The sequence below is a fragment of the Carcharodon carcharias genome, chromosome 14 (genome assembly GCF_017639515.1).
Source record: "Carcharodon carcharias isolate sCarCar2 chromosome 14, sCarCar2.pri, whole genome shotgun sequence".
NCBI classification, from domain to species: Eukaryota; Metazoa; Chordata; class Chondrichthyes; order Lamniformes; family Lamnidae; genus Carcharodon; species Carcharodon carcharias.
The window spans coordinates 142,435,544-142,456,594 of NC_054480.1; the positions used below are offsets into that span (position 1 = coordinate 142,435,544).

General features: G+C 43.2%; 1 protein-coding gene across 6 annotated transcripts in view; it reads right to left on the reverse strand.

Annotated features, from left to right (window-relative positions):
• LOC121286884 (rho GTPase-activating protein 45-like) overlaps positions 1–11,627 on the reverse strand; it is a 191,983-nt gene extending 180,356 nt beyond the window's left edge. The window contains exons 1-2 of one of the 6 annotated variants that reach the window (XM_041204097.1): positions 11,444–11,627; positions 11,171–11,271 (exon numbers count right to left, since the gene is read on the reverse strand). In XM_041204097.1, coding sequence (XP_041060031.1) covers positions 11,171–11,271; positions 11,444–11,612 — 270 coding nt within the window. In that variant the 5' untranslated portion in view covers positions 11,613–11,627. Of the gene's footprint in view, positions 1–10,256; positions 10,448–10,724; positions 11,108–11,170; positions 11,314–11,443 lie in introns of those variants that run through there. The other 5 variants (XM_041204096.1, XM_041204101.1, XM_041204100.1 and 2 more) reach the window with 5 other exon arrangements.
• Between the last annotated feature and the right edge of the window lie 9,424 nt (positions 11,628–21,051).

Below are 21,051 nucleotides of genomic sequence, written 5' to 3' on the forward strand. Positions count from 1 at the left end.
GCACTGATCCCTGTGGCACAAAACTCATTAAATCTTGCCAAACAGAAAATGACCCATTTATGCCTACTCTCTGTCTCTTGTTAGCTAACTAATCTTCTATCCATGCCAATATGTTACTCCCTACACCATGAGCTTTTATTTTCTGCAGTAAACTTTGATGTGGCACCTTATCAAATGCCTTCTGGAAATCTAAGTACAGCACATCCACTGGTTTCCCTTTACCCACAGCACACTTCTGTTACTTCTTCAAAGGACTCCAATAAATTGGTTAAACATGATTGCCCTTCCACAAAACCATGAATTTATCTGAGTGCCCTGCTATAACTCTTTGATATGCTCTTTGATAATAGTTTCTAAAATTTTCCCAATGACCGGTGTTAAGCTAACTAGCCTGTAGTTTCCTGCTTTCTGTCTCCCTCCCTTTTTGAATAAAGGAGCTACATTCACTATTTTATACCAAAAATACCAAAACAAATGACCGACCTTTATATTTTTATTGCCTACAATAAAGCATATTCTTCAGCCAATATTTACATAATACTGTATCTAGTTTTCCTTTTGGACCTCTTTCTTAATCCTGAAATATAGAGCAGAATTTTGCCCTTGATGGGCAAGTGGGCCCCACCGACTCAGCGGCGGGCAAGCAGCCGATTGCCGCTGCCGAAAGGGGCCCCGCCACCATTTTGAGTGGGCGGGCCAATCAAGGCCCGCCCAGCGTGACGCCCGACAGGAAGCGCTATGCACTTCCTGTGCGGGCGGGGGGAGGATTCCCAACTGCCAGAGTGCGCTCTTTCACGCATGCGCACGAAAGAGTGCAGATGTCTCTGAGGCTAAGTGCAGCCTCAGGGAGATCGCTGAAAGTTTTTGAAAGTTTAAAAATAGAAAAATAAAAAAATTATTAACATGTCCCCCTCATGTGACAATGTCACACGAGATGGGACATGTTAATAAATATCACAGAAACTTTATTAAAGTTTTTTAAAACCGACATGAAACCTGGTGGAGGAGGCTTCATGTTTTATCAGAAGCCGGCCGGAGCTCCTGGCCTGCCCGCCAGCCTTAAGGTTGGACGGGCAGGGCCTTTAATTGATTTAACTACCCTGTCAATGGCCTGAATTGGCCATTGACAGGTCGGTAGCCGGACAGCCGATTGAGCTGTCCGCCCACCTTCCTGAATATTTAAATGGGGCGGGATGATGTCGGGGGTTCACCCCAATGTCATCCCGTGTCATTTCTGCATCGGTGAGCGAGCCCCACCCCCAACTCACCAACGGAAAAATTCTGCCCATAATGTCAACTAATGGACACAATCAGTTCATAATTTTAATATATATAAAGCATAACAGCATAACAAAAGATGGAACAAAGTCATTGAGTTGTCAAACTAATTTCTTCCAAGTCAGACACCATGAATAGTTTGGCAATAGGCACCTTAAGATCTTGCCATTTCACTCTCCCCTCTGCCAACTTCCCACAGCTGTCTGGATATTTTGAAAGACCACGTGCAAACTGTTCTATAACAGACTCAATGCAACTCAACCGATCTCCAGAGAAAATATCTCACCAGGTTTCTCACTGTCCCTGAAGCTAAATCAAGCAAAATTCCAGAATTGCAGCTAATCTTTTGGCATGTGACATATAGATACTTGTAGTCTCAGTGGGCCAGGAGCCATCACTTTCAATCAACTACTTCTGTCCGCACCTTTTCTTATAGTCTCCCAATTTCGTTCTGGCCAAAACATTTACCCTACTCATTCTTAGCAACACAGTGTTAAGTTTTTTAACTGGTGCCAACTATTCCACATATCCACCACGCGGAGTGTAAAACCCATTGGTCTTCATTGGGACAGTGCTCAAGATGCTACCTGAATTTACCAAGGGGGAAAAAAAAATCATCAAGTGCAGATTCTTTTTCAACTTTTTGAAGAAATTCCTCAAATAAGAGTGAAGTCAACAAGAAAGAGAACACAAACAATCCTGATCTAAGGTGACCCTGCCATCCACTTTAAAACCTCAAATGGTGGCATAACCTTCTTTTCTTATATGTGCATAGGCAGTATTTAATTCTTAGCGGACTGTAGACTAGTTTATTTGTCTGGCCATGCCTAGGTGGCGGGTGCCACCATCAGCTCCGTGTTTTAAAATGACTAAACCAATCTTTAGATTGTCAGTTTTTTTAACTGGCTGCCTTTGTAACTGTTTTGTAGCCAATTATAGCCCAATTTTCAGAAGATTGCCTCTACCTGCAAAATGGATGCTGAGAGCTAAGAGGGGAGAAAGACAAGCAAAGGATTCAATATTTATTTTTAAAAAGAAAATTGTTAGTATATACAAATTAGCCTAGACTAAATATCAAATAATAAAATAATAGAAACCAGGTTGACTGGTCAATTGTCAACAGTGACTTGGACTACCCTAAAATAATAGAAATTGGAAACAAAACATGGAGAAAGGGAAGACAGATGTAGAATCATTTATATTTAATTAAACTTGCTTAGTGTTTATTTTTGTCATTTAGGGTTAATATTAAAATAATGAGGTTACTCCTGCATATCAGTGGCTTCACTATTGTATATTAGGTTTCATCACCACAATGTGTGTGAACTAAATTACATCATTTAAAATAAGCAGCTTGAGAAACTGGAATCTTGCTGGATGTCCCATCAGTGAAGGGGTTAAAGGTTGGTTGCTCAGAAGGCGTCCTGAGTCACTGCCAACAGGCAGCGCATGTTAGTCCCTGTCGCAAAACGTAAACAGCAACTAAAGTTTCTTGGGATTTTTAATTCGGTAATACACAGTGTTTGGTAGAAAGAGGAACTGACAATTGATACTACTCAGAATAAAGGTGGAGCCATTGCAAATCTTCGTGACTATTACACATAGGGCAGAGAAAATGCAGTTTTGTGCTATACTCCTGGGTTTGTGCTAACTCAGTGAAACCTGTCTTAAACAGGTAATAAACCTTGAACTTGCACAGTTGGACTAAAATTGCACCAGGAAAGCACTGTGAGGAGAAGTAAATACAGAATATGGTACTTTTAGATTGCAGACTGATGGAACTAAATTAAGCAATAAAAAACGACAATATTGTGTCAGACCCAGTAGGCAAAATAATCTAATGAGTTTGTAGAGGAATAGATGACCTCAAATCAAACTCAAATGCCCCCACATATACACATGCTTCATTGTTGATTCCTAGATCAACTCCTTTCAACTGATTCTTTGTACTTGCGTTATTCTAGAAATCCTTATCCAAATGTTGGATGATCAAAAATGATTTCTATACTTTTTTTTTAAATGTCTTGCAGGATGTTTCCAAATCATATAAGGTTTATTGGGTAATTAGTGGCCAAATGTAGAATCATACTGGGCTCTTAAAATTGCGACTTGATTATGAGTATCCAGCACTGACTTAAATAGCAAAAATGTACCTTCATTGTAACTGCTAGGTGGCTCATTATACACACCTTTGGTGGGTTCAGAGGGCCTAAAATCAGCTAAACCTCCGGCCAGCTTTATTAAAGAAAGAGAGCGAAAGGAGTTCATTTGCCAAGCTTGTTTGCAGTTCGGTTTATAGTCCCACACTGTCATTCTTTCTGAAAAGGTGGAGGACTCTAAATAGTGCAGTGATTTACCAGCTGGATTTTAACATTAATTCTGCAATGAAAAGTCTTCTCTTTTGGTGGTCAGAATCCACAGTCACAGGATTAATGACAGGTAATTCTATATATCATAATGGTCGAAGCTCTCCTATAGAAGCTTAAAAATTCCTGTTGTCAGGTGATGTCGAATGTGTGAATTGTATGCTCATTGCCTGTTGGTGTCAGGCCTATTATGGGGTCTTCAAGTTTCATTTGCATTCCCAGTAAGTAAGTATTTCTGTTAATGGCTCTCAAACCCTAAAGACCTAGCTGATAGGTAGAACGTCTTGTAAATGAGAGCATCCTTCTTTCCAATATTCCTCCCACCTCTCTTGAGGGCAGTGGCTCATGCTGGTGAATAATTCCAGGAGTGTCAGCAGCCTCTGGAACTCGCCCAAAAAGAAACTCTTTACGCATGAGTGCAGATCGTGAGAGCCACCCATCAAAGTAGAGCCCAATCTTGTCCTCATCGAATACCCATGCAGCATGGATCTTTAGGTAATGATCGAGACAGTAGTGCATTGTCTCCCCCCCTAGTCGGTAGGCATTGAGCCCAGTTTTGATGCCCCTATTGTTATCTCAACAATTTTCAGCTAACTCAGCACAGAGGGACTGAACATAGAACCTGCCTGGTCCCATATGGCTCAGAACCAGAGCTGATGAGCGTAATTTTACGCGAGCGGGATTTTATGGTCTCGCCGAAGTCAATGGAGTTTAGGGTGGCTCACAGCATTTTACAGTCTCGACCCCGCCACAACAGAGCCATTAGATTCCAGCTGATGATTCTCTTACTCACTGAACCACTGGAGAGCTGCAGATCCCATTATCTTACAGAGTTTGTATTTTAAGTTACACCCAGTTCCATTTCACTATCACTTTCCCATTGCCGTGCGTGTGCTCTGTATTTTTGTATTTTCATCCTCATGTGAGTTGGCAGCTGTGGCAATGTTTTTCATATTTCCACAGCTGTAATGTCGCAATGCCTTAGCAACGGTTTTCTCCTCTGTTCCTGTTTTCAAAAGCGTAGAAAAACATTTTAAAGTATAAAGTTTGAAAGCTAACTAAGACACAAGAGCCTGGTAGTCCAAATATTTGGTGCCTTTTGACATCGACACATTATTGTCTGAAACCCACTCATGACACTGAGTAATGCACCCCTACTAATCAGCACCAGTTGCCAAGTTCACTTCAAATATCGACCCAGGGTGTATATTTCACAAAGAGACATTGAGTATCTTCAAATTATCCACAACTATATAATACGGTAACATAAGTTAATGATCTTTAACTGATCTACACCTAATATTGCTGCTTAAAGAAGTCTCATGCAAGCACACTTCTATGATAAAACTTGTTCTGTGAATAAACCTTTCTCCCTTTTGTTTTAATAACATTGAATTGCCTTTAAAAGATAATGATACCTAGGAGAGAAAAATTTTAAGTGCAGGTGCAAGCTCCCCTAGCGCTTAACTTTTCAAACTGCCACGTGTCACTGGGATTCACACCCAAAAATGAGGAATTTTCTGATCCTTGTTCAATATAATGAGGGTCAGTCGCAGATGCACCCTACCATATACACCATGCCTCTTTGTGTTCGAGACTTGTTGCCATTACTTTTCGCTGGTTGCTTTGCCAGCACAGTAAACTCATACCTGTCTCAGGCAAAATAGATCATAAATATATTTTCTGCAGTTCTTTTGAGAAGAAACTCATTATCATTTATTAAAAGTGTTTATCCAGGATGATGCTTCCATTTGAAGATCCAAATCTACTTCACATCGAAAGGGGACAAAATTTTACATCACAGCAGGTGCTGAAAATGTGAATTACTCATAACAGCAATTCCTCCTAAGATTGCAGTTTTGTTGGAAAATTCCACTAATTTTTAAATGTAATTTCTTTGTCATCTCATGATAAGCCAAGTGGCAAAGTTTATTCCCTTAAAAGGTGTCAACTTTGCTTTGGTATATCAAACCCAGCATACTTCAGTGATCTTGATTTCCTGTCTCTGTGTACCTTGCTGTAACATTGGCTTTTTGTATTTCATTTTATTGCACTTTGTAGCAGAGAACACAAGAATACTACTGGGTACAATTACACACATGCCAACCTCGAAAACTTGCGATAGCTTCAATAACTTGCTACACAACCCTCAAATGGTTAACAAGAGAAGATCAGTTCTTTTTATAAACCTATAAAAAGTAAAGACGAGTTACTACTTTTCAGTTAAGGGGGCAGGTGTAGCCAACATGCCTTCGCTTGTAATAGAGGGCAAATCAGCATAAGGTATGAAAGTGGGAAGGGGAAAAATATCAAATGTTGAAGGGATTAAACTGGTGATGCATTTCGGAAAGAGGAACCAGGAGGCAAGTTCTCTCAGAAAGTTTGAGTGGGTGAATTTTGGTGGCTTCTTCAGGCAGTAAAGAACCTTTGAGGTGCCAAAATGGGAGTGTCAGCCGTAACACCAGTTAAACCCACATTTAGTGTAAGATGCCACCTTAGTAAAGGACTTGAGGCTTGCTGTAAGAAAGGCTGCCTGGAGAAATGTTAAGAGGCTGATTGCCACTTCAAGTGCCCACTCGCCCTCATTAACAAGCTGCGAGGCGTTTGGGTGGATAGCTCTGGCGGAGAGAACGTGGTGGCTGGTGCAGAACACGGTGACCGACTGGCTGCTGCTAATGACTCTACACCACGTCTGGCTACCTTCTGGAAATACGCTCAGGTGGAGCTGACTCCTCCAACTCCTAGAGAAATGCCAGTGGCTGTTGAAAGCTTCAAGGGTTTTGTGGCATCATTTAAGGCTGGGAGCTACAAACAAACAACTGTAAAGGATGCCCTGAGGAAAACTCTTGTGGCCATGGAAATTGTGATGTGGTTTTATGTTGGTGAGGTCAATGGCCAAAGAAGCCTGATTGGATATAATGTCTGAACTCTACCCTGTGTTGGACCAGCATTCCATTGTAAATGAATGAATAATATTTCAAATTAAATAAAGCCATTATTAGGGCAAAAAAAGACCCTCTCCCAACAGCAATCAGCTGATTGAGAGTAAACAAATTAATGCTGAGAATTCCTAGTGCTACTTAAAGGTAAATCATCTATTACCATTTGCCTGCGGCTGAAGGTTTGAAGACAACTTTTGAAATCATTGGCTGTCTTTCTGGGACACCTTGCCAAAACTTCACCTGCACTCCATCAACATTTATTCCGGAAGTTTCTCTGAGAATTTCACTTAAAAGGCACGACTGCTGTGAGTCACTAGGAGAAAGGGAGTGCTTGGTCATGGGAAATTTTCTGGGAGTTCCCCCCACCCCCTACTTCATGGTCTGCAGCGGGGATGGGAGGAGGACATGAGTCCAGGCACAGCAACATCAAGTGCTACAGCAGAAAGTCATAGGAGAGACAGGAAGGTGAAGTGAACCTGTTCCCCACTGTGGGTAGAGCACATCCTCTCTGGAACTCCTCCACCAGTACCTCCACTACCATCTGAAAACACATGCAGCCTCTCACTAGGTCCCTGAACCAGCCTTAAACCTGCTGCTATGGTCAGACAGCACATGGCACACCTTCAGTTTTAACTCCTCAATGAAAATAGCTTCTGATCAGCATTTGCTTTAGTACATTCTGGCAGATCAAGTGATGGTAATTGGCAATTAGGGTCAGAATTGTGTGTTAAAACCAGCTTTTCAAACAGGTGTATCCTATTAGCACTCATCTTCATACTCTCATCAAATAACCCCTTACAGAAGAAATTGTACATTCTGGCTATTTTAAGCACCCATATACTTTATATTTGTTAGAAAGGAAAAACCAAGTAACATTTAGATATCTAGATATTTAGACATTGAAGATATCAAGGGCTATGAAGTTGGTGGGGTAAAATTGTGTTGAGGTAGAAGATGAGCCATGATCTAGTTGAATGGTAGAGCAGATTCGAGGGGCCAAGTGGCCTCCTCCTGCTCCCATTTCCTATGTTCCTATTTGCAACTTAAATCGGGCAAACCAGATCATCCCAAAATTTCCCTCAACAATCAGTTTTCCACATTCAACTTTCTCCACTGCCTCAGATCACAGAGGCATTCTACCCTATCCAGGCCCAGTTCCTCTCCACCTTGCCATTCTATCACATTTTGATACTATTCTTCTTCCAAGTCATGCTGGCAATCTCCCTACCTATTCCCTCCCAATTAATGACGACACTCTTCCAGCTCCTAAAATTCCAAAGTGCTGCTCCCAGCTTCTCTCCTTTCCCCATCCCCCTACCCCAAACACCAACCCCAGCTTCAGCCTTCCCTCACTTCCTTTCTCCATTCCATCTCCTTTTCTTGAGGATTTTCTCCTCCCTCCATCTTCTCTTCGTTGTTGTTTCCTTCTTTCCTTTCCTCTTCATTGCCATCAATTCCTCTCTACTATCACTTCCTCACTGCCTCATACTTCATTTTCCCTTCCTCTACTCTTCATTGCCACAAATTTCCCCTCTACTCTTTCCCTTCAGTGCTACTGTAACCCCAGTCCTACTGCAAATTGGAGGAATTCCAGGCACTGCACATTGTCCCGTTCAGGTAGGAGTTCTGTACAGTGGCCAGAATTCCTCCATGAGCAGGGCATGAGGAACAGCACTGAAGAGAGTAGGATCATGTCAATTTGGTAGCATTTAGTATTCTTATCTCGTAAAATGTAGGAGTCCAAAACTGAACATTTGCACTGGATTCCAACTGGGCAAATGTGGCTCCTGCTTCTGCCTTTGAAGGCTGAGGGCCTCCTTAACACCCGCAAGTGAGGTCCTGTGACCTAGGTTAAGAAGAATTATTCAAGGGAGGCAAAAATTAGGATGGTAGTTGCTCCCTCCCCAAATGCTACTCCAACAATCTGGCTAAGAACTGTGCAAGAATATGGAAAAGAGTATGTTCAAGCTAAGGCAAATTGCCTGGGAATGAAATGGTCAGGCAACTGAGGTAAACAAAATAATTCTGCCCCCAGCCCCACATTCTTCTTCACTTTCCTCATGCTACAAATGCCAGCGATCTCTCCTTACCTCATCCCAGTAACTATTCTTTTCATGCATGTGGCTACACAATGCGTGTTGGTTGTTGTTTTGGATACGAAGAAGAGCTAATCAGAGAAAAGCCTGACTCTGTTCTAATGTGATCTACACCTCATTCGCCCTTTCCAGCAGAAGTCAGGTGACAGTGATCAGGAGCCAGAGCTGTGGCTGATCCTCCCCCTTCCTAAATGAATTCCCATTGATATACATAAAAGAAATGGAATTTATTTGAAAGCTTCTTTAAAGCAGTTGAATGTCCCAATGCATGTGCCAGTTTCTATTGAACATTCAACTATGTCTACTGCCATTGTTATGTTTATTTTCCCAGTTTTGTATCCATTGATATTTTGTTTCTACGTACATGCAAATGTTTGCTATCTTTGATATTCATCACCATATTAACAAATTCAATCAATATCAGAGATAATTGTTTTTCTTCAAATTATAACCCGAGAGGGGAATGTTAGTGCTGGAGGATTTAGGGCATCAAGTGTCACCTTCAAACAATTTGAGATATGATGCAGCACTGTTAGGTGAAGAGTAAAGCCCCCAACATACTGTCCTAACAATGTACCTTAGCCTCCAAATCAAAGTAGCATCATCTGGTGAACCATTCTGGCATCTTTACATTCTCTATGCTAGTACACTGTGGTTGGTCTTAAATGGAATTTCTAATGCTGTGCCTGTCAATGCTGAATTAAATTTGTGCTTTAGGAACTGGATCAAGATTTGTCATACACTTGTTCTTTATAAAGCTGTTTCAGTAAGAATGTGTAGATGCCAGAGGTGGGCCCAAACCAATCCTCAATGTTCAACCACGTACACTTTCCAGTAAGGCTAGGACTCAATAGGAAGAATCCTATCTAAATTTTCCCTCCCTTAGCCCAGAGGTGCTGAGGTGAATGGTAATACAGCCTGACTTCAGTCTTAATTCAGCAAAGCAAGAATATAAAACTAAAGTAATTAGTGGCATACAAGCAGTGCATCTTCCTGCCAAGCCATTGGCACACAATACCCCTTTACACGTATTTGATAAAATTGCAACTATTACATAGAATAAGAAAAAAAACAATGTCATAAAGTCTGCTTATGTGAATAATAATTCTTTTGTCACAATTCCTCTGATGTCTTTTGTTAACTTATGGTTAGACCAAGGACATATGTTGAGATGGCAGTATGATGACAGCATGAATCTATTTCCTCCCACAGTTCATATCTTGGCCTTGTTTCCTTCCCTTTTGGTAAATATTATATATCATAACTGCTTAAAGAAATAAACATAAAGTACACGATAAACAGATGAACTGTAAGAGTAAAGATTCCTGACACCGTTTCCATTTACTCTTTGAAAGTTTTTTTAAAATATAAATATTACATCACCACAACGTTCAAGTATCTGAATTGAAATTTCACAGTTTTAATCTACTTTATAAACTTATTAAACTGGTTATGCCATCACCCACAACACTTGCATTGTAACCCTTGCCATCAGTACAGAATATAGATAAAATGTAAAAAAAAATTTTTTAATGCAATTTATGAACTGACTCCACCTATTTTTTTTGTGTTACCTAAAATGAACGTTCTGGTGGTCTGTCAGTGCCAGATGCTACGTGCCATTGGCTGCTGGTACTGCTTGAAGCATCACCTGATGGGTCGGAAATCTTTCCTGGTGATTAATTGGCCGATTTATAGGCAGTGCCACCGAAGATTGAACGTCTGGTCCAAGCCTCTGAGCGCACACCCGGTCCACTCTACCAGCTAATAGTTGTGGAGTGGTGAGAACGTTGGCAATATGACAGGAGCTGCTTGTAGGCAGCTTCAAATGTTAATGGAACATCATTGGCAACTAAAGAGGCGCAGTATTTAATTGTCGATATTCACAGTGAGATTATCATGCAAGCGCCACATGCTGCGAGTTACAGTTACAGTTACTTGTGAGGGATCACATAGAGTGGGGTTGGGGAGGGGAGAGGCAACTTTACTAAGTTTCTTGTTCAAAAATAAATTTATCTTCCCAAATTTTTTTTTCAACCTACCGTCAGCCATACCTTTGGGCGATTGGGAAGCACATCCAGGCCAGACTTTGATCTCGCTTTCTTTCCCCTCAGTCCAATAGTATAAGGACTGTAACTGCTTTTCCCAGCGCTTCGCTTACTCAGCATCCTCCTCTTAAACTTGTCTCGCTCATATATTTACATACACATACGTGATGCGAAAAAAAAGTCTTACTAAAAAGCAGCTCGACAGAATTTCCTCTCTCACGGGCAGACAGACAAATACATAAGAGGAGGCTCAATATTCAAACGTTTGCTATCTGCGTTAACCCGAGTGGAAAGGTTTTCAGTTCAGCCAATTCATGACTTTCCGCTCAGGACCTGTCCTGCCCTGACAGCTAAATAACTGCAAGCGCTGTGTATTTTGCAACCTCCCGAAGATCATTTAAATACATGCTTCTGAACCAGAGAGGATGCTTGCCACTTACAGATGTGTTGTGCGGTACAGGACTTCCTGTTCTGTTCTTCTTAGATATTGAAGGCGTTTTCATCAATTCCCTTTTCTTACGAGAGAACATTTTTTGTCCCCCTGTGAACAGCAAGAGGTATCTCTCTCTCTCTCTCTCTCTTTCTTTTTAAAAAGAAAAAAAACAATCACAAAATAAAATGCTTCCTCGCCTCCCCTTCCAGGACGGTCCGATGCAGCAGACCCCCCCCCCCAAGCCACCCCACCCCCCCCAGCACCACCACTTTCCACTCACCACCAGCGATTCTGACAAACTGTCCCGCTGGTTTTATTCCATGGAAACTTCGCTGCTCGCTCGCGTCGCACTGAAAACCGCAGCGATCAGTCAACGTGCAGAGAGCGAGAGGAGCTGGGTGACAGTGACCACATTCCGTTACTTTGTTCTCTCCTCTCCGAGCACCCATGTGACGCCCAGCCACTCATCTCATTGGTTTCCAAACTGAGACATGCATGTAACATGTCATATTTCTGTGCATTGCACTCCACCTCATGTTTGGTGCTGTCAGGTACCCGGGGAGCTGCACACACACACACACACACACAGACACATTCATTCCACTTGCAGTCACCACCGTCTTGCAGTGGATATCACGGAGGCTAGCAGAAAGCTACGTTCAGTAGCCCAGCGCACAGCACGGTAGGAGGCCACTCGGCCCATCGCCGCTGCGCTGGCTCCTTGGATGAGCTATCCGGTTAATCCCACTCCCCTTGCTCTTTGCCCACAGCCCTGCGGTGTTTTCTCTTTATATCCAATTTCCTGTGGATCGCTACCTCACATCCCTCGTGTCACAATTTCCGACCACACAGTTTAACATCTTGCCCCAAAGGTTTGGCTGAAAAGCAACTGAGACTGAGAAAGATCCCAAGTGCTGATTCCCCAGTCTCTGTTGAGTTAGCTAGCTGCTCGCGGCAAGCAGAATGGTAGGAGTCCTGCAGCAAGCATCAGAGTCCCTTGGTCAGGCACAGGAAAAGCTCAGCTAAAGTATCTCCTCTTCACAGCAAATCCAGCAACTCCCCCTACTGGATGTGTGGACATGGAGTAAGGGCAGAATCAGCCTCATCGTGATGCCCTCCTGTGTCGAATGTCCTGCTGAAACTCACTGTCCAGGCACTTCCGCGAGATGCCAAATGACTGTCGCTACGTGTATATAATTAGCCCAGCAGGTATCAGTGCCTTCAGGAGCAGAGAGAAGAAATAGCAAAACCTTACATGTAGAATATCAAAACTAGATAGCAGTCAGATAATTAAGGGCAGAAGGACAAGTCCAAGAGGCAGTGCTGTGGCTTCTGAATATGTACCTTGGGAGCACTACCATGTAATGCAATGACAGTCCAATATGTAATGTTTACTGGGCTCTACAATTTCAATATCAGATTGCGGAGTTGTATTATGATAAATTCTTTTACTGTGCAGAAAAATTAAATATCACTGCAGTTCAAATTCAGCGGAAACCTCTTGGTCTGTTCACCATAACACCAACTGCAGCTCAGCTGTGTCCAGAAACTAAAAGACCTATCTTATGAACCCCGCCTCTCCATGTTATAACTATTAACTGAGCAGATTACTTTTGAAGGGCGTGATTCACTTCAATCTATTTTACCTGCAATGCACTGGCATAATCATTCAATCGAGGCATTCAAGAGGGTACTAGATAATTGTTTGAAAATGAATGATCTGCAGGGTTATGGGGAAAGGTTGGGGGAATGGCTGAAGTGCTCCTTTGGAGAGCATGATGGGCTGAATGGCCTCCTTCTGCGCTGTAACAATTCTGTTGTAACAATTTAGCTACAATGGCACAAGACAGTGACAACAACATTATTTACTTAGCGTTATCAGTTGGTCAAGCTCTCACCTCAAACGTTTATGGGTTCAAGCTCCACTTCAGGACCCTAGCAGATAATTTTGTCTGACATTTCGAAGCAGAACTGAGGCGGTGCTGCTTTGCTTAAAAGCCACCCTTCAGATATTCAGGTATTAAGCCAAATTTCTGATGAACCTTAAAGATTCCATGGCAATATTAAATGAAGAATAGAGAGTTCTCCCAGGGTCTTGGCTAACATTCCTCCCTCATCGCCACTACTCAAATAAACAGATTAACTGCTCATTAATCTCATTACGGTCGGTGACCACAATGACTCTGGGTTCGCTTACTTTTCTTCAATTGTTTCTTGGGATGTGAGTGTCATTGGTGAGGCCGGTATTTATTGTCCACCCTTAAATGCCCTCAAGCAGGTGGTGGTGAGCCACCTAAAACTGAGTGGCTTGCTCAGCCTTTCAGAGGGCAGTTAATAGTCTACCACACTGGTGTGGGTCTGGAGTCATGTGTAGGCCAGGCCAGATAAAGTTAGATTTCCTCCTTTACAGGACATCAGTGAACCAGAGGGATTTTTATGACAATCCGGTATTAATAACCAGATGAATATTTTAGTCCAGATTTATTGATTAATTGAACTTAAATTCCTCCAGGTGCTATTTGAACTCAGGACTTCAGGGCATTAGTCCAGGCGATAGGATTACTAATGAAACTTATGATAACAGGTCACAACCTGAAACGTTATCTCTGCTTCTCTCTCCACAGATGCTGCTGAGCGTTTCCAGCATTTTCTGTTTTTATTACTGGATTATTTGCTCAGTAACTGTACCATTATGCTACCATCAGGCTGGCAATGAAGACTTCGGAGTAACTAGGTAACTCCATTTAGACCAGCTATTGAACCTGAGACCTTCTGGTCTATGTTGGTCCCATATAAGGAAATTAGCATCGCTAGCTTATGCCTACATCATTAAACCATTGGAGACACTGCAGCCAATCCTTTTCAATGCTGTGAACACATCATTTGAGCCTTGCTCCTCTCCAGTTATGTCCTGTAGATTTATTAACCCTATAGCCACATTACACATATCAGTAAGGTCAGCAAAATGTTTTTTAAAAATGTTCTGGTAAGAATTGCAGTCTTGTACAGGGCCCTAAATGGTGTATCACAATGATAGAGGACACTGTAGCAACAGCACAATGCACCACTAATTCTGAATTTGAGGTTGTACTAAAATGGGAAGTTCTTATCCCAACTATGGCATGTGGGAGGTGGTAATGTCACTGGGGCTAGTAATCCAGAGGCTCAGGCCAATGTTTAGGGAGCTTTGGCTCAGAATCCCACCATGGCACCTGGTGGGGCTCAAATTCAATTGATAAACCTGGAATATAAAGCTATCATCAGTTGTTTTAAAAATTAATCTGGTTCACTAATGTCCTTTACAAAAAAATGGGTTAGCTGTGACTCAGTTGGTAGCAATCTTGTCTCTGATTCTGACTCAGAAAATTTTAGATTCAGCCCCACTCTAGAGTCTTGAGCAGAAAAATCTGGGCTCATGTTCTGAGATGCTGTCTTTCTGTTACAACATTAAACTAAAGCCCTGTCTGCTGTCTCAGGTGGATGAATACATTCCCAACTACATCACAATGGAAGGCATGCGATGAGGACAGGTTCAGTGGCCATTTACTGAGGAGGATTTGTAAACATCTCCTAGTGGCCAGTTGTGAAACAACAGGAGGATATTAGTAAAGTGTTATAGACAGGAGGGGACTTAATTTAGAACAATCCTGCTTTCTCCATCCACTACCCGTCCGTAAACAGAAAGGAGTTTTTGATTTTTGATTTCCCCCTTCAGTTTTGGCATGATCCAATCCTCTATTAATAACCCCACAGCAAACTCAAGACAGGGTAAAATCAGAGGGTGAGCTTATTTCACACACACTCAAAATGCAGGGAGGGGGTTAGCAATGCCACCCTTTTTGCACTCGCACAATAAAAAAGGGATAAGGGAAAGAAAGGGCTTGAGGACAAAGACCACAGGCAAAAATAAGAATTCTGGTTTCATGTGAGTCTAGTATCAAAAAATGCGATGGTGTATTCCTTCAGAGGTTAGCAGACTGACATAAATTGTAGGGTGATCCGCCTTTTCCAGAAGTGATGACTTCCACAATAGAAGAAGGCACATGGAGATGAATTCATCTTATAGGCACAGATACAGAAGTTCAAATGTTCCAGTAGAACACAGTGTAGATGAGGGCGAGGCAATTTAAACCTGGGCAGAGCTCATTCTGTTGCTACCTGTGAGGTGGTAACTGGTAGAATGAGGCAGGCTACCAGCCTGGAGCCCTGCTCCTCTTCTGAGGCTAAACAGTGACTGAAGATGGAGCCCAAAAGCTGCATAATTAAGGCAATTCAAACAGCTCAAGTCTTGGTCAGGTGACAGGATGGTTTCAGGTCAAGCTATTCAGCTAACAAGGTCCCCTTGTTAAAACCTATTGTGTTTTGAGCAAGTAACTGTAGAACCATTAGCACAATGTTGGCGATGAGAAGTCCCAATAGCTCTGCCTTTGTCCAGCACTGGCTGGTGGAGACGCCTCATCTACTAATCCCTTGTGTTGGCTTGGCTGAAATGTTTATACAATGCTAGGAGTGTTACGCTCCAGGAGTTTGATGAGTTAGCCTTTGCCCGTTTTTAAATTGCCCAGAAACTTCCAGAACTACCATCATATAGTCATCTGTAGCCACTTTATAAACGTTACTTTTTAAAAATGGACAAATGGCTGGGTAATAAAGTAGCCAGAATGACATAGATCTATATATTTTCCTTCCTACCTTCTGATCATGATAAAAAGAATATAATAATAATGGCCTGAATTTTAGGATTGTTGGATGAGCACGATCAATGGGACCAGAAGCGGATGTGAAATCTGCTCCTGTCCACGATCGGCTCCCAACAGCGATTTCATGCTGGGTGGCCAATTCACTGCTGGCCAGCATGAAAAGTGTACTGAGAGAGGCCGTTAAAGGGACAGACAACTGTATTGATAAACTGTGCAGGAAAGTGTGGCTGAAACATTAGCAATATCTTCTGGACCCAGGCACGTTGGAAATGGCCTGAGCCAATCGGACCCCTGCTTTCCGGATGAGTGCCTGTGGGTTCTACTGGAGGCTTGAGTGCACATCAGGAGATATTGCTGCATGAGACAGAAAGAGGAGGCCGCCACACATAACTAAGAAGACATGGACAGAGGTGGTAACTCTGCTCAGTGGCCGTGATGTAGTCAGAAGGACCTGGATGCAGTGCAGGAAGAGGTTCAATGACCTTCTGCGCTCTGCCTGTGTGGGTATTGAGTCCTCATATAACCATGGAGAGATGCGTTTGTGTGTGACAGCACTTGTTGGGGCTCCTGGGCGTGAAGACCCGAGCATAATTTGGCACACCTTCCTGTCCCCTCAAAGACTGCATGTGAGTAGACAGGATGGCTGGCAGGTATGTAAGGGTGAAGTGCCGCAATGTGATGGGCACCTAATCCTGCGACTATGGGGGATGGGGGGAGGATGGAATGATCTGGCATGTGGAGGGGGGAACTATTGAAAGCACTATTGCCCTTACAGGAGAAAAGGAATCACAATGCACAGGAGCGAGGATGGACAGGTGGTGGTGTCCCTGATCTGCGTTGCTAAGTCAGGCAGAGGAGCAGACCCTGGAGATGGCTCCTGAACATGGAACCAGGTGCACTGGTCGTGGAGAGGCAGGAGTGTCGGAGGACGATAAGAGTCCAGTGGACAAGGAAGAGATTGAGGGAGGGTATGAGATACGTGGGGCAGTGGTTGTAAGCCTGACAGATGAAATCCACTAATCCCTAATGCTCGTCCATTCAGAAGTCTTTGCTGAACAAGATGTCCATTGTGAGAAGCAACCAGATTGCATGCACTCTAAATCATTAATGCTGCTCGAGACTTACATATGTTCTCTCTCCCTCCAGATGTTCAGCCTCCAGACTGGAGAAGGACCCGGAGGACCCTCCCTTGACATCAGAGGATGACCTGCAGCCAGATGCAACTGCGTCACATCCTCTCTCTGCACCATGCACCAGCGTAGATACAGGCACCTTGGTGGGCATGAGCATTCTGGATCAGATGGGAGTGCACACGGGAAGGCATGTCACACTCGGGTAGCTGCAGGAGAATTGCTGGAGACCAGGACGATGCTGAGTCCGAGGCAGATGATGATCCTTTGGAGCCGTCCATCAGGCTGCAGATGTTGGATGTTCAGGGGAATGCACGTGAAGATCCGGCAGAGATCTCTGAGGGTCGGTGTGCCATGGTCTCTGTTTTGGGGGAGTCCATGTGGAGTGCGAGCACTGCGTTAACCCAGACCTCTGAAGGCACAGCATCTTCCAAGGAGAGAATGGCAACTCTCATGGGACACCAGCTCCAGGAGCTCAATCAGGGGTTTCTGGGGTTGCATTCAGACCTGCGAGCTCACACACTGGCAGTGATCTCAGCAGGTCACTGCCAATCTGAGAGGTGGATGAGGTACCTCGTGATTCTGCTGGTATCCCATACATTTCTGGGGAGCAGAGATGTTCAAATAAGCCTCATGTTTTTTTTATTCATTCATGGGATGTGGGTGTCACTGGCTAGGCCAGCGTTTATTGCCCATCCATAATTGCCCTTGTTCAGAGGGCATTTTTAAGCGTCAACCACATTGCTGTAGGTCTGGAGTCACATGTAGGCCAGACCAGGTAAGGACAGCAGATTTCCTTCCCTAAAGGACATTTGTGAACCAGATGGGTTTTTACAATAATCGACAATGATTTTATGGTCACCATCAGACTTTTTTTAATTGAATTCAAATTTCGCCATCTGCCGTGGAGGGATTCAAACCTTGGTCCCCAGAGCATTACCCTAGGCCTCTGACAATACAACTATGCAGCTCCATGCATCTGTCTGCCATCATTTTGACTCCTAGCTTTGTATCCTACTGGAAAGTCTTTCAATTCAGGCCTCCCTGGCTCCCATAAGCATCCTCATTTCTGGATCCTATTCAACACCCTGTGGCTGATCAGGTTCCTCCTTCGGTTCAGTGCTGGATTCATCTGTGGAACTGCATTTTGAGTAGGCCAATGTCCTCTCAATGATTGCCCTTGTGGAGGCATGATTGTGGTTCTAGCTCCCCTCAGCAGGCATCCTTGGATGTCTGAGTGATGTCATCGGCCACCTTTTGGGTGGGTACCCTTTGCCCCCCCCACCAAGTAGCCAGCCATCCAACCATGCCGGGGCTATGAAGAGCCTTGGCAGCTGGGAGTGATGCAAGAAGTATATGTCGTGAGAGCTTGCAGGATTCCTAGCACGAACCTGCAGGATCTCGTGCTTGTGGTCGCACACAATCTGAAAGTTCAGAGCTTGAAATCCCTTTCTATTTACAAAGCCACCCAGCTCCCCTAGAGGCGCAGTCAATGGCTCCCTGGAGTCTTGGAAATCCTGCTATTACAGCAAATCCTCTGGCTCGCTTTGCCTGGCTGACATCATCTGCTTTTTATTGAATGAAGGTGTTCACCCTCTGGAATAATGCTTTAATCATCAGCTGTAATGACGATGTACTGGACTGGTTTCTACTTGAATCAGATAACTTTATTACAGAGAGCTTTTCAGAAGCTACATGCATGAACCAGGTCCTCAACTAGAAAGCCACGCCTCCTTTGGCCCCATGGCCCCACCCCCAGGATTACCCACGCTTAGGGCTCATTGGTCAGATTCTCCAAGAACAATCACGTCAGTAGTAAAGGCTATACCTTCAATACTACATTTCTTTCCCCTTTAGTTTTTTTTACATTTCCTATTAACAGAGAACATTTGAATAACCCACAACAAAAGTCAGGCGATTAAAGATTAAGTCTCTGAGGTGGCTTCCTTATTCAGTTAGAGCGGCGTAACTCTACTTCTTGAGGTTCTTCCACTAGATCGACATGATCAGGAACTGCAGCACCAGATGATCATTAGAAAGTGACATTTCAGGGTTAGACAACTCTACAAAGACATCAGGCATGTCTATTCTTAGTCGATCTAGCACCTCAGGCATTAATGGTTCAACGTTAATCACAGGCAGAATAATTGGTTTTTGGAATGCGTCTCCAATCCTAAAATGATCCACATGTTTTTGAACAATACAGTCTTCCACCTCTAACTGGAAGGACAAGGGACCAGTTTCTGAGACAGTTGTACCAGGAACCCAGCAAGGCCCACTTCCAAAATTCCTCACGAAAACTGTATCTCCTAAAGTAAGACAGGTTTCTGCTTGAATCAGATAACTTTATTACAGAGAGCTTTTCAGAAGCTACATGCTTGAACCAGGTCCTCAACTAGAGGCCACACCCCCCTGGATTATCCATGCTTAGGGCTCATTGGTCAGAGTCTCCAAGAACAATCACATGACTCCTGACAGGCTGTAGGGAAGGCTGATCAAGCTTTTCCATGAACATCGTGATTCAATTTTAGATTACCCTGATTCTTCTTTACCTTCCCCTCTAAGTTTGGAAACACCAAACTTAAATTTGAACGTAGGCAGCGTTTCATCAATAATTCTGACAGTGTTGAACCTGTAATTGAATGAGGCATCTTACAATAATTGAGAAGAAAGTGGGAAAGTCGAATTTCTAGAGTACATTTGGATAACCTCTTCATTTCAGATTTGAAAGTTTGCTGAATTCTTTCAGCTAAACCATTTGATGAGGGATAATATGGTGCTGTTTTTATATGTCTGATTCCATTTAAACTCATGAATCTCTGAAACTCTGTACTGGTAAAGACTGTACCATTATCCAAAACGATGACCTCCAGTAGGCCATATAGCTTTTCAATGACATAGCTTTTCAATAGTTGCGCTTGATGCCGGAGATCTGGCTTAATACACATTCATCCATTTAGAACGCGTATCTACGATCAATAGAAACATACCTAAGAATGGTCCTACATAATCAATATGTAGTCTAACCCAGGGTCAACCAGGCTACTCCCACGGATGCAGTGGAGCTGAAACAGGTAACTTCTGTTATTGCTGACAATGGAGACATTGACCATGCTTTCAATGTCATTGTCAACGCCTGGCCGCCAGACATAGCTTCGCGCAAGCATTTTCATCTTCAACATGTCTGGGTGCGCATTGTGAAGTTTTGTCTAGAGTGGTTCTCTATTTTGTGAAGGAACGACAATCCTTGATCCCCACAACCAGATCCCAACTTGACAGCTTAACTCCGTTTTTTCAGGCATTGGAATGGTCTCATCTCATCAGACACCGGTGAATTTGACCACCCTTGCAATACAAGGTCTCGGACTTTCGACAAAATTGGATCTTTGTTTGTCCAATTCCTAATTTGCTTCACACGTATAGGCGAAGAATCCAAGAAATTCAGCACAAGCACATCTTCTTGTGGCACTGGAGCATGTACAATGCGACCTGGTAACGGAAGGTGACTGAGAGCATCCGCACTTGCAACATGTAAGTTAGGACGGTGCATAAAGGTATACCCATACACAGATAATATCAAAGCCCAATGTTGAATTCTTGCTGAGGCTATTGGTAGAATGGCCTTATCCTCACTGAATAAACCCATTTATGGTTTATTTCTGACACTATGGTGAAATGTCGTCCATGCAGATACTGGTGGAATTTCTTCACTCCAAATGTCACTGATAAACCTTCCTTTTCTAATTGTGAATAACCTTTCTCGGCTGTAAAGGGGGTTCTGGGGACATAGCCAATTGGCCTTCCTGATCCATCTTCCATTCTGTGTGACAACACAGCTCCCACACCATAAGGAATCGCATCACATGTTAATACCAATTCTTTTGATGGGTTGTAATGTACCTGTAAACGTGATGACTGTAATAGCTTCATAACTTTCACAAAGGCTGCTTCTTGTTGTGAATCCCATGACCAACGAGATTCTTTTTTAACAACAAATGGAACAGTGCTAACACGGTTGACAAGTTTGGTAAGAAGCGGCTATAATATTTCATCATGCC